Below are 26313 nucleotides of genomic sequence, written 5' to 3' on the forward strand. Positions count from 1 at the left end.
AGCCCGCCCCGGCCTTGCGCACTATGTAAGGCCGGTCGCTTCGGCGGGGCTGCAGCGGCGGCGCCAGGAGTTTGCGATCTCGTTCAATCGGCGGGCCGTTCACTGGTCCGACTCTCGCTCGGTCGCGCAGTGGGAGCCCACAGCGCACGCGCACGCGCACGCGCGCCGCCGCGTCCTCCGACCCCCGGCCGCGCGCCGCGCGGGCAACTGAGGGCGGAATGCGGGACTACGACGAGGTGACCGCCTTCCTGGGCGAGTGGGGCCCTTTCCAGCGCCTCATCTTCTTCTTGCTCAGCGCCAGCATCGTCCCCAACGGCTTCAACGGTCTGTCGTCCGTGTTCCTGTCGGCGACCCCGGAGCACCACTGTCGGGTGCCGGACACAGCGAACCTGAGCAGCGTGTGGCGCAACCACAGCCTCCCGCTGCAGCTGCAGGACGGCCGCGAGGTGCCTCACAGGTGCCGCCGCTACCGGCTCGCGACGATCGTCAACTTCTCGGCGCTCGGGCTGGAGCCGGGGCGCGACGTGGACCTGGAGCAGCTGGAGCAAGAGGGCTGCCTGGATGGCTGGGAGTTCAACCGGGACATCTACCTGTCCACCATCGTGACCGAGGTGGGTAACAGATCCGCGTCCGGGACCTGGGACCGGGGAGTAGGCAGGACCTTAACAGTCTTAAAGGTCGTGCACTCCACCCGCCAAGGTGAGCGCTGGATGCTGTCACTCCCTCTCCGCGACTCACTACACACTGGCGATGGTCATCGTCCAGCCAGGTGGCTCCGGAGAACTTTTCGTGGTGACTTCCAGAGAGATCATGGACATCGCAGCACGGGTGTCAGGCTGGCCGCCCATCCTGTTAGCTATCTTAGAGAGGAAGCCAAGAAGGCCCTGGCGACTCCTTGTAGATACTCTAAGATTCTGAGTAGTCAGAGACTTTAGATGGGGGTGGGAGTGCTGAGAACTAGAGCTAGAGCTAGAGCTTGGGCCAAGGAGCTGTCACCATTTTTCCTCCAGCCTTTTGGCATCTATTCAGAGAGAGGGGAAATGCCCCTCTACTTTCTCAAACTTTTTAAGTTAAAGGAAGCATGGCTATAAAACTGTCTCTTGCTCCTTTTCCCAGTTACTCCTTCCCCACCCACCTTCACCCTTAAATGACTGTCTGGTCATTCCCCGTAAAGAATTGCTTACCTTTTGGTCAGGGTTAGTTACTAGCCTTTAAGGATTCATGCATCTGAAGATCCATTCAGGGTGACTTGTTGACCTGGTATGTTTTAGGGTATTCTAAGGAAATGTCATTAGCCAGATTTAGTTAAAGCATACAACCTTAGTTCATAGGAAGCAGGGGGAAAACCTTTCTCATGCCCCAGCCCCTTGGATTTTCCTTTTGGGTGGCCTTGTCTGTCCCCTGGTGACCTTGCAATCATTAAAGCTGGATGTATGATGTGATGTTTATTGATGCACGTGGATGTGCTTTGCATCATACTCCGACACTGGCACTCTAACTCCCTGTAGTCTCAGCAGAACTGAGCAAGCAGGACACTGAAAAGAGCACTCCTTTATAGGCTCCAGGGTGCCCGGGTTCACTGAGTGTCAGGATCAGAGGTTCAAGGATTAGGGAAGGCTTCTTGGAGGAGGAGGCTTCTCAGTGCGTCTGGTGTATAGAGCTCAGCAGATGCAAAGTCTGGAACAGCAAGAAACAACCTGGCCGGAGGGCAGAGTTCACAGAGAAGAGGCTGAAGGGCAGGGTGCACAGGTCCTGGTATGGCAGCAAACCCCGCTTGAGCCTGAAAGGGGCTTACAAGGGTTCTGGAGACCCTGTGTGTGTTGCTTCTGGGGGTTGTCACCCTTCAGGGGAGTTTGAGTGCTGCCCCAACAGACGTGTGTGTGTGTGTGTGTGTGTGTGTTGTTTTTTGTATGTTTGGACATTTGATGTCCCCAGCATCTGTGCCTCCTTACTCCACATGTATGTAGTAGGAGTAAGAGAAGAGCCCCACTGGGATCTCTGAGCAAGTGACATCATTCCAGTGTCCTCAGGCATTGTTACTTGAGAAAAGAGGTACTGATTTGGAGGTAGCTGACTGTGACTTGTGGCTGACAAGTGCATGGAGTATGAAAACTTCCAGTCATCACAAATCCTTGGTCCTAGCCTCGCAAGTGAGTCTGTCACCCTTCTGGAAGCCAGTCTGTCACCCTTCTGGAGGCCAAGCATTGTGAAAGTAGAGGCTGTTCCTCAGACTGCAGGGAGAGAACACAGAGGGGAAGCCACAGTCCATGACTCAGAAGTCCCTGCAAATTCTGCTTCTGGCTGCCTGTGGAAGAAAAGGCAGTGAAGTCAGAAGTAGCTCATGGCATTTCTTAGGATTTTTCCCTAACCCCTGTGGTCCCCAACTTACTCTAGTCATTTGCTTTTTCTTTGCTGCCCCCATCATGCCTTCGGCTGAGAGTGGTGATGGCACTGATGAGCTCCCAAAGGCCAACTGTTCCAGAAGGGTCCTTGAGCTATGTTGCTGCCAATGTCAGCCTTTCCTCTTATATATTTAGCCTATTTCTTTAGCTGTCTTAACAGTTTTGTAAGAGCTATGTGCCCTTTCACCTACTTTCAGGTTGTCAGTCTTTGCAGGGAGGCAAGATTAATTTATTACTTAGCCCTTTGTTAGAGGATGCTGGAATGCCAGACTTTAAGTTCAAGGCTGCTTGTTCTCTTCTGGTGAACAGTCACTGTTGGAAGCTGTTGCATTAACATTCTGAGAGCTCCTTTTTTCGAAGGCCCATTTTCTTTCAACCTGGACCTGGCCTGCTGACCGTTGCAGCTTGTCCTGTGCCTGCTAAATGTCTGCAAGACTGCCCTTTGCCCCAAATCATAGAAGTGTTTGTAAGTACACTGGTATTCAATTCCTATTCATGTTTTTTTTTTTTTTTTTTTGGCGGTATGTGGGCCTCCCACTGCTGCGGCCTCTCCCGCTGCAGAGCACAGGCTCCGGACGCGCAGGCCCAGCGGCCATGGCTCACGGGCTCAGCCGCTCCGCGGCACGCGGGATCCTCCCGGACCGGGGCACGAACCCGCGTCCCCCGCATCGGCAGGCGGACTCCCAACCACTGCACCACCAGGGAAGCCCCCTATTCATGTTTTTCAGCAGAAAATGAAAACCTCAGTTCTCCTGTTTGATTTTTTTTCTTTGTTGAGGTTAATGTGTGCACATGTAGTACTAAACTTTGTGGTAGACTTAACATCTCTGTATCTCCTGCAAGTCCTAACATTGATGCTGGATACAGATTGGGTACTCAGGAAAATTTTTATTGAATGGATTAATGAATAATTTTGAAATCTCTAAAGTGTGAAAACTGAAGAAGAAAAGGACAAGTTTAACTTATAGAAGGGAAACTTTGTGGTGGTTGAAAGGCACTGACTGGAATATTTTAAAGTAAATGTAATCCCCCACTCCACAAACTGGGGCTTGCCCCTGCGTGGATCTGCAACAAGGCATTGGGACTGGCAGAAAGAAGGGGACGCTATTTATGAGGTGAGAAAGGTGGTTCTCCCATGTTTCAGGAATAGTTTGGTGGTCCGTGTGCTTCTAGGCTAGCCCCTTCTCTAGCCCTTCAGTCACCCCTGGAGTGCTGGGGAATCAGCCACCCCACTGTGCAGTGCTGCTCCAATACCTGAGTGTTTCTTGGCCCAGGACTGCCTCCTTCTCGGGGAACCTGGTTGATTTCTCAGGCTACCTGGGTCTGAGACACCTGCTTTTTGGTGTCTCCATAGCACAGCCTGTGGCCGGAAAGGTTCTTTTAGAAACTTCTAACTCTTCTGGCACCCATGACGTGGGGTCTCTTCAGCCAAAACCCAGCAGTCCTCTGCGTCCCCTTGCTCCTTGCCAGCCTCTGCTTCCCAGAAGCCCCCTGCGCTGACCCTTCGCAACACTTTTACTCCCTGTTGTCCTAGAGAACCTCTTTTTCTGGACCAGCTTTTCCATCAGCCTTATGTGCGTGTAGTCTTGGAAAATAGGAGAGACCCCACTGTTATCTCCACGTTCACCTGAAGAAAAAGCCACATCGACCTGGGAGGCAGGCCCCGGGCTGACTCTGGGGTGGGGAGACCAAAAAGACCTGGAGACTGTGCCTCACTGGTATGCCTTTGCTGACTTCCCTCACTCTAGGAAAGCGCAGATCCTTTCCCCTGCCTTTGCAGCTCATGGCAAGCCACTTGCTGGGTCCCTGAAGGGCCCTGTGTGTGTGCAGTCACAACAGACCCATCTGGCCATGAGTGGGCAGATTGATTGTCTCTCTAGCTAGCTGAGAACCGACATCCTGGGTCAAAGTTCTGACAGTTGTCACAGAGAAGGTGTGAGGGAGAAAGGAAAATAATCTGTTCTAGAGAATGAAGCTCAGGGTTCATCTGGGCTTTGGGCAGCCAAGCCCAAGGACTAAACCCAAGGGATAATATGGTTCGGAAGGTTGACTGTCCTTTTATCCATCTATTCACTCACTCACATAGGTACCAAACAGCTACCGAGCCTCTCTTCTGCAGGGCACTGCCAGGCTTTGTAGAGGATATGGTAGCAAATTCTTTTTCTTCTTCTTCTCCTTGCCCTGACAGCCTTGGGGCAAGGATTCGCCGTTAATTGCAGCAGGAGGCAGAATGAAATGTGTGTAGAATACATGGCATTCAGTAACAGGTAGTGCTTACCAGTGTGTTTGACCGTTGATGCGGTCAGCCTAGGTACATCTCTGGGAAGAGCTTCTGCCCTGTGGGCACAGGCCCTATCTCTTTTTTCTTCCAGCCAACTCACAGGTAAGGACATTTAGTCCCAGGGAACTACATCACCTCTCTACTTCCCATAACTGAGAAGTAGCACCAATTACATATTGCGTACAAGAGACACAATTTCTCTTTCTTCTTAAAAATTTTAACAGCTTTATTGAGGTATAAATGGTATAAAACAAACTGTACATAACTAAAGTATATAGTTGGAAAAGCTCTGAGATATAGATACAGATATAGATATAGATATAGATATACACACATACACATATATATCCATGAAGACACCACCACTAGAAAGGCACATTTCTGACCAGGAAGGGTGGCAAGTCTAGGCTCCTTGCAAGGGTTACTCCCAGATGTTTTCAGTTTGCGCCTGCTTTCATAGCTAACCCAGCTGAGGGGTAAGGATACTAGACTCATGACCTAAATCTTAAACCTACACATTTAGTTCTAAGGTTGATCCCTGTTATCATCAGCCAGTATAGCCCATCCTTCGTACCAAGTGGCAGCGTCAGTGAGCTGGTCTGTAGCTGCTTTAGTCGCAGCTGCCAAGCCAGGAGTTCAGTATAGAGATACTACATTCCTCTATAAACACAACAAGCCCGGGGTACATAGCCTGGACTCTATGGGCTTCTCATCGCCCCCTGCTCCACCTGCCGCCCGCTTAAGGAGGAGTCAGGCCAAGTCCAAGAGCCCACTGCACTCCATCTGGTGGTTGACAGGTAAGTGGATGGGTTGGCTGGGTGGGACCTAGCCTGTGCCTGCCCTTCTGTTCATTTTTTGAGACCTGTTATCTTTCCTGACCCTACTCACAGGCCCCTTGTGGCCAGGAGGAAAGAAGTGTTAACCCATGCTTGCTTTTGGAGGGCCCAAAGCCAGGCTGTGAGAATTGTTGAGAAATGTCAGTAGTGGATAGAGAGCCCAGTTGGACCAAGTGGTGGTGGTGAGGCTGCAGGAGCCGGAGAGATGCTCTGGGGACCTATTCCAAGATGAGCACTACAGTCACCTTGTCTCCTGCAGAGCATAGTCTGACCTGGTTCCAGGTGGCACCTGGCCTTGCCAGTCCAGAAGTCCCTAGAAGCCTATATTGGGAGACCTGGCATGGGGGGGGGGGTCCACCCCAGAACTCACTGCAGAAGCCCGTGTGGGTTTCTAGTCTAGCACAGCCATATCAGTCCCCGACCCTCACGAGAGACCTATTGAGAAGCAGCTACTGACTGTATTCATTTTTTTTATTTCTGTCGCTACAAAAGTAGCGCATGCTAGGTGGGAATAGATCACATCATATTCAAGAGCAGCAATAGGCATAGTCTGGTCCTGAAGCTCCGCCTAACACCCCCAGAGGCTAGCATCCCATCACCAAGTCCCTCAGCTCTGACTCCCCTGCTACTCCCATCCTGACTTCGGCAGCCCTGTCTGGATGGGGGCTGCCCTAGGAGCACTCACCCTCCTAGAAGGGAGGTGGTATCTGGGTGCTGGCACGGCTGAGGCTGCAGAGGTGGGAAGGCTGCCATAGCCTGAGTGATTGGGCCTTGGTGCTCCTTGCTTGTCTTCTGCTAGTCTGGCCTTCTTCTAGATTTAGGAGTTGGTAACCCCCAACTCTTCCTGGAGTGGGGATCACCACCCCATTCTCAGTCCATCCAACGTGCATGCTTGTTCCAGAGTGGAGAGCCAGGTATGTGGCTCTTATCATCAGCTGCAGGGGTTCTTTGTGTCCACCCTAAGGGCTGCCCTCTGACCCCCTCTGAGGTGCCTGGAGGCACTGTGCACACACTGCCCAGCAGGGCCAAAAAGCAGACTTGCTTTTCCCTCTGACCCTGGCCTGGAAGAGATGCTTTATTCTTGGAAGCCGCACACTTCCTGGGAGCCAGCAGGCCCCATGGAGGGCAGGCCTGCAGCCTGGTGCCAGGCAAGCCAGGGTCTAAATTCCCTAGAAGGCGGCCTTCTTGGTTACTACTGAGCACCACCTCTCTGTTGCGGGAAACATTTTTCTGGGGACCACCAAGCTTCCTATTTTGGTTTTTCTTCCTTCTTTTGGCCCTTGTTAGGCTGGAGCAACCTAATGTCTGAATGTTTAGGTGCTTCCCCATGCCCATAGACCTCTTTCCGTGCTAACTAGAGATGGAACTCTATACTGGGTACTGGGAACCTCAAGCACTGTAGCCTGTTCCCCCCCCCCACCCCCATCACTGTTTCACAAATGGGGAAATTGAGGCACAATGAGGGGAAAAATCTTGTCTGAGGTTGGGTAACTAGTTAACAGTAGAGTAGAAGCTAAAACGCAGCTTCTTGACTGCCAGCTCAGAGCTCTTGGCTGTAATTGGGCCTAGTGTTGGCACAGCATCAGGGATCCCAGCTCTAAATGTCAGCAGAAGGACCCAGGGGTCACTGGCCCAGAGTTGAAGCCTGAGCAGAGCTGAAGGAACAGAGCCAGATGGTGCATACCAGGCCCTCTGGCCTCAGTCCCTCAGTGGAAGCCTTGACCCTTAGAGCTGCAGAGCCCTGCTCCAGAACCACTCCTATGCCACCCCTGCCAATGACCTGAACCCCACTGAAAGGGTGCCCTGCCCCACCCACAGCCCCAGCCTCAGCCCAGGTCCTTAGAAGCGACCGTGAAAGGCCTCGCCTCCTCCTGGGTTGGCACATGGGCAGAGTACTTGCTCCCAGCCTGTCTCCCCGTCTCAAATTGGTAGCAAAACAATGAGGCTAAGAGCTGTGAAAAACAGGATGGTCAGTCTCCCTGTGAGGGGAAACCTGCTCTTTGCCTTGCTGCCCGACGAGCCATCGCCTGCCTCAGTGAGCTCACACACCCTTACAGTAATGTAAACAGAGCATGCAGTGATGCAGGATGTTCTGATTCCATTTTCCAAGAAGCCTTACATTTAAAACATTTTTAAAAAGAAGTGAGTGATACATCCCTTTGCTCCTCTTTCAGTGGAACCTGGTGTGTGAGGACGACTGGAAGGCCCCGCTCACGGTCTCCTTGTTTTTCGGGGGTGTGCTGGTGGGCTCCTTCATTTCGGGGCAGCTCTCAGACAGGTAAGGTGGGTGTCTACTCCTGCAGCTGCAAGGCACCTCAGCACAGAGCAAGGTAGTGTTCTGTCAGCCCAGGGCTGTGTGTTTTAAAAAGGCGAAGGCACATCTATAGTATAGACTCCAGACCAAGTAAAGAGAGCCAGCAACCTCCTCTCACTAATGCTTGCTGAGTGAAACAACCTCAGCCGAGTGTACACATGATCCAGTTGACCAGGAAATATGCCACAACTTACTTTGCACTGCCTGCTCGCCTTCCCTGGGTGAGCGTAACTCTTTGGCATCTTCAAGCTTAGGAGAGGGAAACACCACACACACGCATGTCAGCTGTGTTGTAGATCTTAGGGCATTCCATAGGTGGCTGCCTCTGTGTTCCCCAAACCATTGCTCTTTCCTCAAGGTGAGAGGTCTCACTAGCCAACGGCAGTGTGATGGGCAGAACTCTTATGTCCACAGGGCTGATTCCCTTTATCTAACAGGCTTATGGTTATGGCATTTCTCAGCAATCAGGAAGTGTGCTGTTTTGACCCATAAGCAGGTTATTTGTGTAATTCCAAGGCTCTTACCTCAAAGTCCATGGCTTAGGGAGTTCATCTCCTCTGGAAATCCCATACAGAATTTTAGAGATTGTATGTGAGCATTTTTCTGGGGAAAACAGTTCCATAGTTTCCATGGTGTTCTCAGAGGGGTTTATTATGTTGTGTCTTGTTACCCCAGAGCTTCAGGGTCTGTGAGCGAAGCCCATGGCAAGAAGAGCAGCCTTCAGCAAGGTCCTTGGCCACACTGGGTCACCCAGTGGAGAGGAGTCCTAGCATCGTCCCAGCAGGGGGAGTCTCTAATAGAGAAGTTCAGGGTGAGAATGTCATCCTGCCTTAAGACTACAGCCATTTTATCCTGCAGCAGACATGCAAAGTGATGTTTTGGCATGTTTGCATCTATGGACTAATGTCGTTACTTGAGAAGTCTTTCCTCATAAGAAATATGTGCATTTCTCACTAGATTTGTCTTTTCCAGAGTGTCATCTAGGGATTTTTAAAACGAACAAATTCCTACAGTCACCAATGAGCATTAAAGAGTTAAGTAGGCTGTGACCACTGACTGATGATTCTAGATAAGCCTGAGACACTTACCCCTTTAGGGGAAAGGCCTTTGCTTCCCCAGACCCTTAACTTAGCAGCAAGCATCAGCTGATTACTTATATTTATTTAATAAACACAGAGCATCTAATATGTGCCATTCACTCTTATGAGCACTGTATACCAAGTGAAAAGAAACAACAAATAATTTAATCTTCATAACCCTATGATGTGGGAAGCATTATTATTTTCAGTTTATAGATGGGAAAAATGAAGCCCAGAGGAGTTAAATGACTTGCCCAGAGTCACACAGCTGGCAAGTGGCAGAGCTAGGATTCGGGCCCAGAGTCCTGATCCTCTGTTTTGTGTGGACTACTGTTCCAGGTGCCTGCTCTCCTAGAACTTGCTTTCTAGCAAGGCAGAATGTATTAAAGAATTGAGGGAAGTACTTGTTATCCTTTGTGGTGGTAAGTGATATAGCGGAGAAGTACAGGGTGCTCAGAGAGGGTCTGACAGAGGAGACCTGAGACGGTGAAGCATTGAAGCATGTGCTGGGGGTTGAAAGATGAGTAGAAATTAGCTAGCTAAAGGGGTGAAGAGAGGAAAGAGTGTGCTGGGCAAGAGAGCCAAGAGTACTTAAGCCTAGACTCAAGCGAAGGCATAGCACACTTTAGGAACTGGAAGAAAGTGTTGGTGGGGGGTGGGGGGTGGGGGTGCGGAGAGTGGTATAGAGACAACGCAGCGAGGCAGGCTGAGGCCCAAGCAGAAGAGCAGGCCGGGCTTAGCAGATGACAGGAGTCTGGGCTTTCGTCACAGAGCAGTGGGCAGCTTTTAAGAGTGTGACATCATCAGATTTGCATTTTTACAAAGTTGTTCGATAGCTTTGTGGAGAAAGGATTGAAAGGAAGCAAGGAGGATTGTGGAAAGACCAATTAAGAGGTTATCACACTCCTTTATGCAGGAAATGAAGGTGGCTTGGACTAGGCTGAGGGCGGTAGACATGGGGAGGAGTGGTAGGAGGTAAAACCAACAGGACTTGGCTATGAGTTGGACATGGGAAGTGAGGGGAGGGAGACTTCTGGCCTGCACAGCCGCGTCAATGACGATACCCTTCTCTAAGACAAAGCACTCTGGAAGGGGACCATGTTTGTAGGAGAAGATGTTGAGTTCAATTTGAACATACTGAATTTGGGGTAACTATGAGACTTAGGGGTCTCATAGGAGGAATGGAGTATGGAGTTGGATGTATGGATAGGGTGCTCCGTGAGAGGTTTGGGCTGGAGAAACACGTTCGGGAATTGTCAGTTGATAGAACCCTCATCAAAGCCCCGTAAGTGGATGAGATTGCCTGGGAACAGTATAGAGTGAGAGGAGGGCGTGCCCTGGACGGAGCTTAGAGGCCCTCCCGGAGGGGTAGTGGGAATCCCCCTCTCACAGGGTTGGGTGGCAGCTGAGACTCAGAGGAATTACCTTCATGTGAAAGACTAGGAGGAGGTACCCCAGTTACAGAGTTGAAGCTCAGTGCATTTTTCTGGTCAGCTGTGTCATGGGATAGGGAGATCTTTGTGGGCTGGCCTCAGAGCCGTGTAATACCACGATTACCTGAGGAAAGTGTTTAAGTTCCCAAAGATCTGCTCCTGAGGAAACAGTAGAAACAAAGTTGGTGTGTATGTTGAGGACCACCTTAGTCTTCAGAAGGGCTAGTACAGGGTTTCTCAAACCTTTAAACATTTTTTTGCCAGCAGACTTCATCTTTTAAATAGAATCGTTTAAGTTCAGTCAATGAAATAGCTAAAAATGTGGCTGTTCTGGCTGCAGCACCTACCTTCAGCTCCCTACACCACCCCTCAAGCTTGTCTGCACCCCCTTGGAAGGCCCAGGACTCTGTGGGATGGACAGTTTACTCCTAAGTGAGCCAATTCAAAAACCTAAGCCAGGGCTTCCCTGGTGGCACAGTGATTGAGAGTCCGCCTGCCGATGCGGGGGACGCGGGTTCGTGCCCCGGTCCGGGAGGATCCCATGTGCCGTGGAGCGGCTGGGCCCGTGAGCCATGGCCGCTGGGCTTGTGCATCCGGAGCCTGTGCTCCGCAATGGGAGAGGCCACAACAGTGAGAGGCCCACGTACCGCAAAAAAAAAAAAAAAAAAAAAAAAAACCTAAGCCAAACAGATTACCTAACGGCAGTGGATTCATGCCCTCCAGAGTTGTCTAGAATATCAAGTTTTTATATAAGACTCCTTGTTGGAATATGAATAAGCCAAAAAGTCAAAAGCAATTAAAATAATCCTGGGCTGTCAAAGCATTTTATCTGACGTCATTGAGTTACCTCTATGTGCAGAAATAGAAGGGAGGCACAACTCTGGGAAGAAGTAGCTGATGTTTCCTATTTTTGTAGGCATGTGTGTGTTTGACCTTTTGTTGACAGATTTTAAAAGTGAGCATTTCTTACAAATTAAAACTACAACGAGGTACCACCTCACACCGGTCAGAATGGCCATCTTAAAAAGTCTACAAATAACAAGTGCTGGAGAGGGTGTGGAGAAAAGGGAACCCTCCTACGCTGTTGGTGGGAATGTAAGTTGGTGCAGCCACTGTGGAAAACAGTATGGAGGTTCCTCAGAAAACTAAAAATAGAGTTACCATATGATCCAGCAATCCCACTCCTGGGCATATACTCGGACAAAACTATAATTCAAAAAGATACGTGTCCCCCTATGTTCATAGCAGCACTATTCATAGTAGCCAAGACATGGAAACAGCCTAAATATCCATCGACAGATGAATGGATAAAGAAGATGCGGCACATATATACAATGGAATACTACTCAGCCATGAAAAAGAAGGAAATAATGCCATTTGCAGCAACATGCATACAACTAGAGATTATCATGCAAAGTGAATTAAGTAGAAAGAGAAAGACAAAAACCGTATGATATCACTTAATGTGGAATCTAAAATATGGCACAAATGAACCTGTCTAAGAAACAGACTCACAGACAAAGAGAACAGACTTGTGGTTGCCAAGGGCGAGGAGGGGAGGGAGAGAGATAGACTGGGAGTTTAGGGTTAGTAGATGCAAACTATTCCATTTAGAATGGATAAACAACAAGGTCCTACTATATAGCACAGGGAACTATATCCAATCTCCTGGGATAAACCATAATGGAAAAGAATATAAAAAAAGAATGTCTATATGTGTATAACCGACTCACTTTGCTATACAGCAGAAATTAGCACAACATTGTAAATCAACTCTACTTCAATTTAAAAAAATAGAGAAAAAATGTTAGTGGCTATCAGAGAATGCAGCTGATTTTTATTTTCTTCTCTGTGCTTTTCTATATTTTACAAATGTACAATTTATGCATAAATATCAAAGAATAAAAATAGACAAATATTTCTTAAAAAAAACGTGAGTGTTTTCTGGCCCCAACCCTGGATTGCCAAGGACTATAGCAATGTAAGGGCTTCCTGAGTCTTCCTCTTCCCTACTATCCAGAGAGACCTTGGGAAGGGAAAGCAGGGTAGGAAGGGCCCTCCCCTTGGTTGGTGTGCAGGGCACTGTTGTTACAGGACAATGCAGGGGAGCCTCCTTTTAGGTCAGGGTTGCTCAACCTCAGCACTGTTGACATTTTGAGCCAGAGACTGCTTTGTTCTGGGGGACTATCCTGGGCATTTTCGGATGTTTAGAACATCTCTGGCCTCTATCTACTAGACGCCAATATCATCAAAAACAACAAAACCCTGTTGTAATGGGAAGAAGCAGCAAACTCTTTACCGTGGCTGAAGGTCTTGTGCAGTCTGGCTCCTGCCACCCTCTACTGAACAGCTGCCCTTCGTGTTCACCATGCCCCTCTAGCCACAGTTGCACATGCTCTTCTCACAGTCACAGTGAAGAATTCCCCCCCCCCGCACCCCCCCAGCCGCGTGCCGTGACCTTCCTTGACCACGCAGGCGGCCTCCTCAGGGTCCCCAGTTTACATTACCCTGGTTCCTTGTTCCTATCAGAAATTGGTAAATAAAAGATGACACCATATGATTAATATTGGCCTCCCCCACTGTACTGTGAATATCGTTGAAAGCTTGGTCCCTCTCCCCTACTCCGCCCTGTCAAGAACTTCTTTTCCTTTGGGTCTGGTCTCAGTGCCCCATAATCAGGGAGACCTTCCCTGAATGCCCACGTCCCCAGCCCCTACCTCCAGTCCAGGATAGGTTCCTCTGTTGTGTCCCTTGTGGGCCAGGATGCTGTTCCTTCAGTGCTCTTGTTCCAGTGTGTAATTGTACATTCAGCAGTGTTGTTGTTCGATTAAAATATGATTACTGTCTGTCTCACCAACTGTAGATTATAAGCTCCTTGAGGGCAGAATCAGTGTCTTTTTTTAATTCAAATACATCCGTAATGACTAGTATATAATAGATGTTCAAATAAATACTCATTGAATGAAAATAGGTGTCTGCTAGCCCTGGGCAGACTTAAGCTGAATCTGCTAGGTTGAATGAACTAGGTTGACTTGTTCCTCCTTGTTGTGTCACTGTCTTTAAAAGCAAACAAATCCCAAAAAAACCAACATTTTTTAAAATTTGAAAATGAACACAGGTACAGAAACCACACAGAACAAATGAGGCTTAATGAATTATTCCAGGGAAATAACCGTATAAATACCACCAAGTCAAGAAATAGAACTTTGCTGGCCACCCAGAAGCCCCATCCATCTGTCCCATCCCAAAGACAACAGCTTCCCTCACCTATAAGTAAACACTAGCCTGACTTTTATAATAATCACTTCCCTGTGGGTTTTTTGTAGTTTTATCGTCTAAATGTACATCCTTAAACACAAGTTTAGTCTTGCCCACTTAAAAATTTTTGTATGTCTTTTAGTCTACTTTAACCTATGGATTCTCCGTCCTTTTCTTTGCCTGGGCTGTTCTACCTGTAGAATTTCCCCGTTTGAATTTTGCTAACTGTATGCTTATGATACAATTGAGCATATTCCTCTTTTCCCTGCATTTCTTGCAAATTGCAGCTGGATCTAGAGACTTCATCAGATTCAGATTCAGCCCCTTTGTAAAGACTATAGGAGTCATGCGATGTTCAAGTGTCTCTCTTTATGATGTTAGCAGTCATTGAAACACAACACCCATATCTCTTCATTCATCGGGGGTTGTAAAATGATGATGTTCTAGTTTTATCACTTTGGTTTCATTTAATAGTTGGAATACTATTATGAAATGATACTCTCCCTCATCTGTTATTGGTAACTGTTCGCCATAGTTTACATAGAAAAGTCAGGACAAATGTTTTCCCCTTTATTTACCAGTTTTCATTTATAATGAATTGTTTCTCCATCATCCTCCAAAGTAAACCAGCTCTTTTAAAAAAATAATAAATGATGAATGTATGAATTTAAGTATAATGAATGTGTGTCAATCCCTTGTAATCACTGTCTTAATTCTGGCACTGCCTTTTGGGCAATCCTGGTGCCCAGGCTGCACATTGGTCCTGGTGAGTGGGGAGGGGAGTAACAGCATAGGGACTGAGAGGCCAGGATTGCACCTACACCAGCTGCCCTGGCAGCAGTGTCCGCGACCCCTCCCTGAAATGACTCTGGGGAAAGCCCCTCTTGGTGGGGCCCATTCCTGCTGCCTTCTCCCAGCTGGTCCTCTGTCACTCTCCTTTCCTTCCCAGGTTTGGTCGGAAGAATGTGCTGTTTGTGACAATGGGCATGCAGACTGGCTTCAGCTTCCTGCAGATCTTCTCGAAGAACTTTGAGATGTTTGCCATGCTGTTTTTCCTTGTAGGCATGGGCCAGATCTCCAACTACGTGGCAGCATTTGTCCTGGGTATGGCCATCAATTTGGAGTCAAGTACTTGATCCTGTGTTTCACCATCATCCCACCACCCGCTTTCTGGAGACAGCTGTGATGCCCCTCCAAGGGAAGTGGTCTCTGGCAACACCGACCAGGGATTCTTGATGAATCCAATTAGTAGTCAGGGAAACTGAGTCTGCCAAGTGCCTAGCCTTGTGTCCCCAGCAGCCCAATAGCCTGACTGCTGATTTCCAGTTCTTTTCTGGCCCCCGAGGTGTGGCACCTTGGTCTCATTAGTACTCGATGGTCATTTAGCCGGAATTCACCTAAGATCTTAAAAATAGGACTTGCCTCTGCCCAGGGCTGGGGTAGCTAAGGAAACAGGGAGGCATGACATGAGGAGCAAGGGCCATGATTGGCAGGCTCACCAAGGAAGAAAACTGCCTCTTCTGCAAAACAGTGGCCAGTGAAATCGACTGGCAAGAATGAATTGATAGGAGTGGGCTTTAGTCACATGACCTTCAGGGTTTTAATTGAGTCCACACTGCAGGGCTTTGGCCTGCTCTCACTGAAAAGTTGCCAGTCTCACTGTTCAGAGGCATCTAACTCTAGCTTATTGGTCTTTGGGTTTCTTGGGTTGATTGTTAAAAGGATTATTTGTTTCTCTTCACAGTTGATAAAACATTTTTCCTTAAAGCGTAATAGTCAGCATGTGTGGCCTTAATAGTGACTTCCCCTTTAATGAATCTCCTTCCCCAGTGAGGCCTCACGTGGCATCTTTAGCGTAGGGCTTCAGGAAGTGATGACAGTTTCATGAGAGAACTGTCGCCGTGAGGCCACAAGGAGGCACCCGCAGCAGGTGGTCAGAATCCCATCCCTCCCTAGGGCTTGGAAGCTTCAAGATAATTCTGCCTGCTTTCTTATCTATATGTTGAAAATTACACACAAGAAGATTAATAAGGAAATAACCGGAATTAAAATACTAACATGACTCCTCCCTTGTTTTGAACAGGAACAGAAATTCTTGGCAAGTCAGTTCGTATTATATTCTCTACGTTAGGCGTGTGCATATTTTATGCATTTGGCTACATGCTGCTGCCGCTATTTGCTCACTTCATCAGAGACTGGCGGATGCTTCTGCTGGCGCTGACGGTGCCGGGGGTGCTGTGCTTCCCACTGTGGTGGTGAGTGTGTGGCCCTGTGCCCGGTGGTGCCCACCAGCAGGATGTCTTCTATCTGGCCTTCACTAGGGGGCAGCAGCAACCCACAAATCCCCATTTGGGCTCACAGAGACAGAAAATTTAGTCTTTATAAGGTGTTTCAGAATGTTTTTCCATACTCAGAAAAGCCAAAAACAAAACAGCCCCAAGACATCAACAGACTTGTTCTCAGCCCTGTGCTGGGTTGATTGGAGTGCAAGGAGAGGAAAGAGCAGTAGCTGCGAGACGATAGAGTTTAGCATAAGCTCCAGGAAGCTATCAGACTGCAGGACAAGACAGCTTAGGCCCTGGCTCTGGTTGTATGTTGCCGCACCCTCGTGCCAGAGGCACCGGGAGAAGAGGGAGCACGTTGTGCGAGTCCTCAGGGTAGCTGGATGGAGGAAACCAGGCTCCATCTGAGCCTCCAAGGTAGAGGTTGGACAGGCAGAGAGGAGACCGTTCCATATGGAGAAAGAGAACACAGCCGAGGGGCTGAGGCGAGAATCGCCCCTTGCAGGTGGGGATGGTGAGATCACTGGTGCACCTGGATGTGAGAGCAGTGCAGAGCATAGTAGGAGAAGATACAGAGCCGAGATGGTACAGCTGAGTCCTAGTTATGACCTAAGGGCAGGGGCTACCTCGTGAGGTAGAAAATAAGATCCATAAAGTCTCAAAACACCTAAGTGCCTTATGGAGAGTCAATTGGATGAATCAAGGCGGGGCAGGGGGAGGGGGGAGAGTGAGGAAAAACTAGAGGCTATAAGAGGCCAGTGCAAAAGCTGCTGTGGATGCCAGGCACAAGCAAGGGAGTTCGGCAGGGTAAGGGTCTGGGCCGGGCTCAGCCCATGACAGAAGCCAAGCTTCAGGAGCCCATTTTGCACCTGTCTACTTAGTGTCCAGCAGGTGGCACCACCACTCTTCAGAAATGGAGGTGGCCAGCCAGGGGAGGAATCCCATCATGGTGTGTCGGCCCCTCTAAACTTTGTGTACTCCAGTGAAATCAGAAGCTCGCATTACTGGCTCTAGTATGGTGCACCTCTTAGCTTCTGGTTTGGAAACACCAAACATCCCTCAAACCTAGCTCTGGTTCTGAAACCCCCTTTCCCACCTCCACTTATGCTCCACCTGGTCTGTGGGACGGGAAGGCCTCAGTGAGATTGCTCCTTGTACTTCCAGGTTCATCCCTGAGTCCCCCCGATGGCTCATCTCTCAAGGCCGATTTAAAGAGGCAGAGGTGATCATCCGCAGGGCTGCCAAAATCAATGGGATCATTGCACCCTCAACCATCTTTGACTCCAGTGAGGTGAGCACCATGCCAGAGCTGGTAGGAGGGCCTCCGTGACCATGATTTTAGGGTAGGACCACACAGCCCTGAAGCCCTCCCTTCACACGGGAGCCCAGCTCTCCCCCGCCCAAGCCCCAGCTGCCCCCAAGGCAGGTCCTGTTAAAATTCAGAAGTTGAGAAGGTGCCAACTGCGTAAACTCCTTCACCTTTCTGTGGAGTTATAGGTTTTCATACTTTATATAATTATTTTCTAAGTGATCATACAGTCGAACCATTACTTTTAATAATAAAAACTCTTTATGAGTTAATAGGTCTTTCATGAAATTGGCATTTTGGGAAATCATTGTTTCTTACACCTTAGGTTGTTTCTCATCTTCAAAAATAATACAAGTACCTAAAGTATGAAGCAAAAATAGATTTGGAGTTAGAAATGTCCTGTCTCCTTCCGCCCACCAACGGGGAGTTGTTGATTATCGTCTTGGAGCCAGGTCCTTTTTGATATCCGCCCTCCCCCTACCCCACCCCTCTCTGCAAACCCTGTTCTCACACGCCATGAGTAATTTCCTGGCTCTGCCTGATTCCTGGGTCTTGCTTCTCCTTCCTGTTCCCTCTCTTTCCACCTCCTCTGCAGCAAGCGGTTTTCCTCAGCCTCATGCCTCTGAGAAGAGGTTAGAAATTGTCATTGCTGGTTGATGGGGTTCTGGAGTGTGTCCCTGCTCTGACAGGAAGACAAGGTCCTGGCTGTGAGAACAGCCACCAGCAGTCAGTCATACCGCAATGCGCAAAGGCATGCAGATGCAGACTTGGGGCTTGGGAAAGAGAGACCGGTTATTATAGGCAGCAAAGAAGCTGCTGGCCACTGACAGCCCTGCCGGCCTCATGGTTAAGCAGTGGCCCAGCACCAAATCCCACTCAGCACGTCCTAGAAAGGACTCTGGTGCACAAAAGCTCAGGGAGGGGTAGGTGGCAGGGAGGGCTTTTAAGTGAGGTGGCCTCTGTAGCTTTGCAGAGGTCAGTCTGGATGAAACCGTAAGTCCCACTGGCATCTTTGTGGAAATGAGGGTATTCCAAGGGATCCATTAAGTCAAAAGTTGACCTTGCGTTGAACTGCTAACTCAGGAAAAACAAACTCCAAAACTGGGTTTGCTTAAGAAAGCAACATCAGTGTGTTTAGATGTGTGGTTTATTAATGTCCTTGGCTGTGCCAGGTTTCATAGGAAGTTACTCAGAGTGAAGCTGAGGTCAATTTTCCTGTTTTTCTATCTGAAACTTTTTTCCTTGGAAGTAGACCAGTAACTACATGGTATGAGGACTGAAAACATTAATTCTTTTAAAATATAATATCAATAAACTACACAGCCAGTTTCTCTCTCTGACCCAGAGGGGCCGGGAGCCAGCCTTGGAAAGGAATGCGCAGAGGCCTCCCTGGAATGTGGCCATTGACGGGGCTGGAGGTTTTGCCGGGAGGGGGCAGTCAGCTTGGGCCTCCTCCTTGGCTGCATCGCACCAAGGGCTGGTCACTTACTTTTCCTCCTCATTCTTGTTCACTAATTTGTTATCCACAAGGCCCGGTGAAGCCTTCTGCAGCCCAAGACATAGTCACTATACATACCCTTCTTTTCAAACAAGAAACATAAAACACTCCCCAACTCGGAGACGCAGAAAGCTAAGATGCCAGGGTTTCAAGTATGTTCTTGGGTCTCTGAGTCTCCAACCTTCTCTCCGTCCCGTACCCTTGTCATGTTGTTCCTGCAGCTACAAGACCTAAGCTCCAAGAAACAGCAGTCTCACAGCATTCTGGATCTGCTCCGAACCCAGAATATCCGGATGGTCACCATCATGTCCATAATTCTGTGGTGCGTAAGTGAGACATACCTAAGGCCTCCAGACAAAGCTTCTGGCAGTGTCTGTCAGGCCTCGCATTTGCAGACATCTCAGATCAGAATTGAAAGCCTGTGCCATCAGAAAGTGGCAGGGATGTGCCTTGCAATAAAAGAAGTGAGCATGTCCCAGTTCTTAACGGAATCTCAGAAGAGGAGAACGAAAACTGTTGTGGGAGCTTTGGGGGGAAGATATGGGATCTTTGGGGATCCCTCCGGGTCAGAAGGCAAATCTCTGTTCACATTGGGTCCCTAGTTTAGTTGTTCCTGTTGCCTGTGCATCAGACAGTGACTGAGGCCTTTAAGAAGTTCTAAGTGAAGACACCGTGTCCTTTCAGTTATAGAGGCTGCTAAGTATGTTCTGGAAATGTGGAAGCAGGACATCCTCCCTCTGGGATGTTTGGAGACTGTCCTGGAGGTAGAGCCATGGCCTACACATCCTCGTCAGGTTCCTTCTAACGAGGCATTTCACCAAGTGTGTCAGGGAGGGATCTGTGATTTACTAGAGAAAAGGAACACATCCGAGTGCCTAGGTAGCATTTGCTTAGTGGCCAGACCCTTGGGATTACAAGTGACTACCTGAGCCTGCGGGGGAGGAAGGCAGACTTCATCTCAGAGTGCTTATTGCTGGAGTCAACAAGCCTTGGCAGCCAGCCACCCATTTCCAAGGAATGGCACGGGATCCCTTAGGGCAGTGCACCGCCCCTGAGTCGGCCTCAAACAAAACCAGCTTTCAGCCTGCACCACAGACCTGCCAGCCTGCGATGAGTCACCCTTCCATGGTTCACCCAGGCACCCCTCCTACTCTGGATTTCCCAGGGACTCCTGTACATGCCCTTTTCCCTGATTGTACCAGCTGTGGTTTCAACCTGCAGATGAGTTAAAAACAGTCTGATTCATACTGGTCTGGTTTGCCAAAGAGTGTTGACCGTCAATAGAGAGAATGCCTACTGGGGACAGGGTCTAGGCCAGGGGCAGCGGGGGGCATGCAGATGGCCCACTGGGAGCTCCCTCTCCTCCCCACGAGTCCGGTGGGGTTGGGGTCACCTGCTTCTGACCAGCCTCTTCCTGGCTGGTCGCCCCAGAGGGTCCGCCAGGGATCTTTCTCTAAATGTTTGACCTAATGATTGTTCCTTATTTTATCTCATCAGTCTTATCACACCCCACTTGCTATCTGCCTCCTTACTCATACCCTAGCTCCTTCTGCAATTGTTGGATTTGGGAGGTTCAGAGAGTAGGGAAATAGGCTTTTGTGAGTGCTTTAGCTTAGGATTTTTAAAGCCGAAAGGCAGGTTGGAGTATTTTTGGTTTTTGATTTTTTTTTTCCAACAAAGTGAATCTGTCTGAATTATATGTCTTTTTGCTGGAACGCTTTGTTTAGAAAGCTCTGAAAGTGCTCTGACCCAGAAGGTACCCCGGTCTCGGGGGAAGTTATCTTTCTTTCTAAGAAGTAAGACTCAGGGTTAAATCTGCTGCCCTCCTGGTAAGGATAGTTTTGAATTTCCTGCAATAATTATATTTTAAAAGTTGTCCAGGTTGGGAGGCACGTGGATGCCACTTCTCCAGCTATTTTCTGCATTCTGTTTCAGGATGACCATATCAGTGGGCTATTTTGGGCTTTCCCTTGACACTCCTAACTTGCATGGGAATGTCTATTTGAACTGCTTCCTCTCGGCTGTGGTTGAAGTCCCAGCATATGTGTTGGCCTGGCTGCTCCTGCAGCACCTGCCCCGACGCTATTCCATGGCCACCGCCCTCTTCCTGGGTGGCAGCGTTCTTCTCTTCGTGCAGCTGGTGCCCCCAGGTAGGTACCATACATGTCTGCAGTCTGGGATATCCATTGAGTCACTCAGTCTCTACCATACTGTCTCAGCCAATTAATAAAGAGAATAAAATTATGCCATTACAGCTCGCCTGCATATCTGTGTTCTCAGCCCACAAGTCAAGAGAAAGTGTCTCCTGGGACCAGACAGTCATCATGGCCTGGGCTTTGGGGGAGAAGGGAGAGTGACCTTGTGGGGCTGATGGTTGACTGTACTCTCTACCCAAGTTAATGTGTGTGTGTGTGTTTTTATTTGCAGAGTGAGGGGGAGGAAAGAGGGCCATCCCCATGTCTTTTTAACCTGGCCCCATCTTAGTCATTTATTCATTCAATAAGTAGCTGTGGAGTGTTTACTGTGGGGGAGGCACTGTGCTTGGGGCTGACGGTGCAGAAGTAAAGGAGTCGGGCAGAGCCCCAGGCCCTCCTGGCGCTCAGACTCCAGTTGAGAAGACAGACAACAAACAAGTAAATAAAATGCTTGTTATAGTACAGACTGTGTTACCTTTAATAATGACACTGAAGGACAATGGAGAGCTAGTTTATATAGAGTGGTCACAGACAGTGGCCCTAAAGAGGGGAAAGTCGAGCAGAAACAGATGAAACGATGGAGAAACCCATAAGAAAGTCTAGGAGCAGAACATTTCAGGCCGAAAAAGAGCAAAGACCAAGACCCTGAGGAGGCAATGAGCCTGGCACACTTGGTAAGAGATGAGGAGAGGAAAAAGGGCAGGGCCAGGCCACAGCGTGGCTCTCACAGGCCAGTAGCAGGAGTTTATTTGTAAAACCATCTTGGTATCCCACAGAAGGGTAGGAGGCAGCCCTCTGAAAATTCATAAAACGGTTTATGGATCCTCATGTCCATCATGGTACCGAGAGTTGTCATGGGTTTGGGGACCTCTGGTAATCATTTGTGGGCCCCTGAGGCTGGCAACACTCTGCACAGGAAGAGCACCCACTGCAGCATGGCTGGGAGCCCAGGAATGTATGTAGAGGTTCACACCAGAGCTCAGGGAGACCCACAGGCCACTCACAGCATCTCCTCATTGGCACAGTGAGCAGGAGAGATCCGAGGATCATTCATGAGGGTCTGCTGGTCTGTGAAGTGTTGCATGGAGTGAAAGCGTGAAGTGAGTTATAATTGAACTTCCCATTCATCCACAAATCCTTAGTTAATTCCACAGTGCCTGCAGCATGAGGTTCTGGGGTGCCAGCTGCCCCCTCTGACACACATGTCTTTAATGACTTTTGGACTGGAGAGCAGGTTTCTCTGGGTTATTGAGGGGCTCGCTCACTCTGGTGGTCTTTAGGCTGAGGAGAAGAGCCTGTCCTCACACAGCTGCAGGTCCCAGCCTCCTCTCGGTAATCAACTTGGAGGGACATAAGCCCCTTATCCCACAATAGGAAGTTATAGAAACTTTCCTCCTCCACCCTTCCCAGGGAGAAAGTATGTCTGTTTCAGGCAAAAAACTAGTAGCAGCGTGCCTTGGGTTGGTGCCTTCTCCTACTTTCTTCCCTTTGCTTTTCAGACTTGTATTATTTGGCTACCATCCTGGTGATGGTGGGTAAGTTTGGAGTCACTGCTGCCTTCTCCATGGTCTACGTGTACACAGCCGAGCTGTACCCCACAGTGGTCAGGAACATGGGCGTGGGAGTCAGCTCCACGGCATCCCGCCTGGGCAGCATCCTGTCTCCCTACTTCATTTACCTTGGTAAGTCCCGTGGGTCAAGCGCACACAGGAGGGATGGGGTGGAAGCACTGATTGGCTTTAATGCGACCTGGGGATGGCTTGTTAACAAGAAAGCAAGCACACTCAGCAAATGGGATCCATCCAATACTGGATCTATGCCTGGAGAAGGTTCCTGTCTGGGTGCACTGTGGTGGAAGCACTCATGTGGAAAACAACCTATAGACAGCTAGAAATTGACGACAGTTGAGGGGTTTTGTATCTGTTTTAGCCTTCCCAGGCCTTCCATCAGAGAACGTAATTCCCCTATCCTAAGAAATTGCAGCATCGTTTAGGGAGCCAGTGTACTAATTGGGGAAATTTCTTCTTGGAATCATAGTTTATAAGGAACAGGAAGGGAAAGATGTCTATTCTAGAGGTCTGATGAACCGAGAATTTCTGTAACTTGAAGCACTTAACACAGCAGTTTTACACTGTGCAAAGATCTGCCTCATACCATTTTATGTAATAGGGCCCCAGTTTTATCTTTCTCAGAGTTATTTCCTCATGGCAGCTGCTGTCCCCCTGCACATGCCTAGCTGGCACATCTCTAGGGACGGGTGGCACTCACCTTGGGAGTACTCAGAGTGCTTTGTGAACATGCTACATAGACCTGACAAGCAGAAACACCTTCTGATCTGGCCTGAAGACAAATCGAGTGGGTTGTGACACACCTGGAGAGGTGGAGGAGTTATTCCTATCCCTGGACACATACCTTGAGTTCCTTGGAAACCCAGCATTAGGAAGTAGGGTGTTTTTTGGGTTTTTTTAATTAATTAATTTTTGGCTGCATTGGGTTTTTTTAAATTAATTTGTTGATTAACTTATTTATTTTTGGCTAGAAAATAGGAATAGAGGGACTTCCCTGGTGGTCCAGTGCTCCCAGTGCAGGGGGCACAGGTTCGATCCCTGGTCGGGGAACTAAGATCCCGCATGGCACACAGCACGGCCAATAAAAAGGAAATAGGAATAGAAATGGCTCAGGCCCATCCTCCCAGGCTGCACCCATCCCCTGCACCGAGGTGTTGCTGCTCTGTGCCAACTCTGGGTTCTGTGACCTGCCTAGGTGCAAGATTCCAATATGGCAGCTCAGACTGGGCGATGCTGAGGCTAAGAAGGCAGGTGATCCCTGTTAGAGTCCTGGGGACACAAAGGGAGGGAGAGAGACCATGTCAAACTGCACTCCCGGCTTGGGGCTCTGTCTGCTTTACCACAGGTGCTTACGACCGCTTCCTGCCCTACATTCTCATGGGGAGTCTGACCATCCTGACAGCCATCCTCACCTTGTTCCTCCCAGAGAGCTTCGGCACCCCACTCCCAGACACCATTGACCAGATGCTAAGGGTCAAAGGGTAAGGGGGCCTCCTTCTTCACAAAGTTAATGCTCTGGGTCTGGGCCTGGCAGAGAGTTCCCCACGAACTCAGAAACGCCATGGACTAGTTTAGCCATAATAGGATCAGACATGGCCGGGTACTTACAGCCTGTTCTCTCTGGCCAGATCCAGACCACTGGGTCACCATGAACATCTCGACAGCAGTAGCAACTCGGATAGTACAGAGACAAGAAGAAACCTTTCAGAATCTGCTGTATGATATTTTCCCTTTAGTGAGATAACCTCAGCTCTGGGGCATTTTTTGTTTGTTTTGAGACTGGTAGACATGTTTTTAAGATTTGTTTCTAACATTTGTTTGGCTTGTTCTTCTAGAATAAAATACAGGCAAACTCCAAGCCACACAAGGATGTTAAAAGATGGTGAAGAAGGCCCCACAGTCCTTAAAAACACAGGCTTCTAACACAACCTCCAGTGAGAAGGTAAAGAGGAAAGACCGTCTTGTCAGAAGTGGCTTGTGCAGACACTGAGTCCTTCAGTGGCAAAGGTCTTTGCTGTTCATTCTGCGGACGCTGTGTCTGCCTTGCTCACGGATGGATACCCAGACTCAGCTGCATATGGTCCTAGAGCACCACCTTCCCTCCAGGGACACCATGGCTACTGACGGACAACTTTGGGTAAATCCTAACTATTACAGTGATGGACTTGGCACTTCCTAAGAAGTTAACTACTCATTAGAACCAGTAGGATTTGGAAGAATATGAATTAAAACTTTACATTTTAATTTCAGACTGCCTGAGAAGGCCCCTGATAGAACTGGGGGTCTAGTTCTCCACCTCCTCACCCTGCCAAAAAATCCTTTCCCTGTTTCCCACTAATGGTGCACTTTAGAGGAAAAGAAATAATTTCACAGGGAGTCTGATTTCTCATACTTTCTCAGTTACAAAGGATATTAAATGGGATTGTTGCTTCCCCAGGGCAGGAAAGCACAAGTCTGGGGAAACCTAGAGGTATTTCATATGGAGAGGACTCAGCAGATACAGAACAGAGACAAGTGCATTAACTTATGAGCTCTTGGACCACTCAGAGTGACTACTGGGTAGACTTGTTTACATCTGGTCAAAGCACTGGTCTTGTGCAGGCCCGTAAGAGATTCATCACTGAATCTACTATTCTTGTTTTCCACTACTACGTGAATCAAGTCTCCTAGCTACTATGGTTTCTGATGTATGGTTTGAAGGAAGTATATCAATGAGAAAGAGAGACGAGCGAACTTGTCTCTTCTCCCAAAACTATAATATGGATTTTGATTGTGTTTTGCTTGTTGTTTGTTGTTATGTCTTTTTTTCTCCTTAAGTTATTTGCACTTCAGAATAGACTTAGGAAAGGCTGGTTCCTTAGCCTCCTGGTTTGTGTCTTTTGTTTGTTTCAACCCAGAATCACTCTGGCAATGGTCCACGGTTGCCACTTATGCAAGGCCTCACCAGCCTTAGCTACTAGCACTTTTCTGGGTGCCAAAAATGACATCATTGTGTGTGTTTTCCTTTCATGAAACTTAATCATGGAAAAAAATTACAAAGAAGAAAATTAAGTCGTGTTCACAGTCTTTCAGAGTTGCTCACTTCAGTGGTGTAACATTGGGAGATATTTTGTGTTCAGCGTAAAATTGTCTTCTCTTTTCTGATTATGCCACCGTGGTACTTCTAAAGCATATGCTTCACCTGGTTAAAAACAAAAAAGTATTTTTGTGAAAGCTACTGAAGTGCCTTGGGAAATGAAGATGTTTTAATAAATTAAATGATTTTTTAAAATAATAACAACTGCCCACAACTTTTATTTCCACAGTTTGGTGAGCCATGCCACACCATCACATCACTTTTCTCTGTATCAGCTTGGGCTAATTCTAACAGTGGTTTATGATTAGTCTCTAAAGCTAAACTTTAATCCCCATGTACTAGAGACCTTCACTCTATTGACTATGGACTGAGGCAGCATTCTTGCACAAGTGTCTTAGCCTGGGTTCCTCAGAAAGCAGAGCCTGAGGCCAGTGCTTCTGCGCAGTTAGGTAATTTATTTGGGAATAAGATTCTAAGGAGCAGAAGTAAAGGATGGGGGGAGGAAACAGGGAAGGAGGGAGACCCAATACCAGGATGCATTATCAGGATGGCCAGCACCAAGGGCACTGTTCCATCCAGCCAGGATTTCTCAGGAGCCTTATGAAATGTATCTCAAAACCGTCTGCACTGTGATGAAAGGGGAAAGCATTTACATATTGGCCTTCCTTCCCCATTCGTCAAAGGCAGCCCCACAGGTGTCAATTCCCACAGTTCCAGGTTGCACATGGATGAGTCCCAAACAGGTTCTGTCCCCTGGATAGAAAGCAAGAAGTAATGTACTG

General features: G+C 48.5%; 1 protein-coding gene across 2 annotated transcripts; it reads left to right on the forward strand.

Moving 5' to 3' along the window:
• LOC101332836 (organic cation/carnitine transporter 2) lies at positions 1–25731 on the forward strand. 2 transcript variants are annotated; one of them, XM_004326770.4, is made up of 10 exons: positions 1–611; positions 7694–7797; positions 14553–14707; positions 15687–15858; positions 17050–17176; positions 18914–19014; positions 20628–20842; positions 22387–22569; positions 23801–23936; positions 24291–25730. In XM_004326770.4, the coding sequence occupies exons 1-10, from the start codon at positions 219–221 to the stop codon at positions 24376–24378; spliced, it is 1674 nt and encodes a 557-aa protein (XP_004326818.3). In that variant the 5' UTR covers positions 1–218; the 3' UTR covers positions 24379–25730. The 2 variants fall into 2 exon arrangements, with proteins under 2 accessions (XP_004326818.3, XP_073658608.1); XM_073802507.1 differs by lacking the exon at positions 23801–23936 and having other exon boundaries at positions 24291–25731.
• The last annotated feature ends 582 nt before the right edge of the window (positions 25732–26313 follow it).

The sequence above is a fragment of the Tursiops truncatus genome, chromosome 3 (genome assembly GCF_011762595.2).
Source record: "Tursiops truncatus isolate mTurTru1 chromosome 3, mTurTru1.mat.Y, whole genome shotgun sequence".
Taxonomy (NCBI): domain Eukaryota; kingdom Metazoa; phylum Chordata; class Mammalia; order Artiodactyla; family Delphinidae; genus Tursiops; species Tursiops truncatus.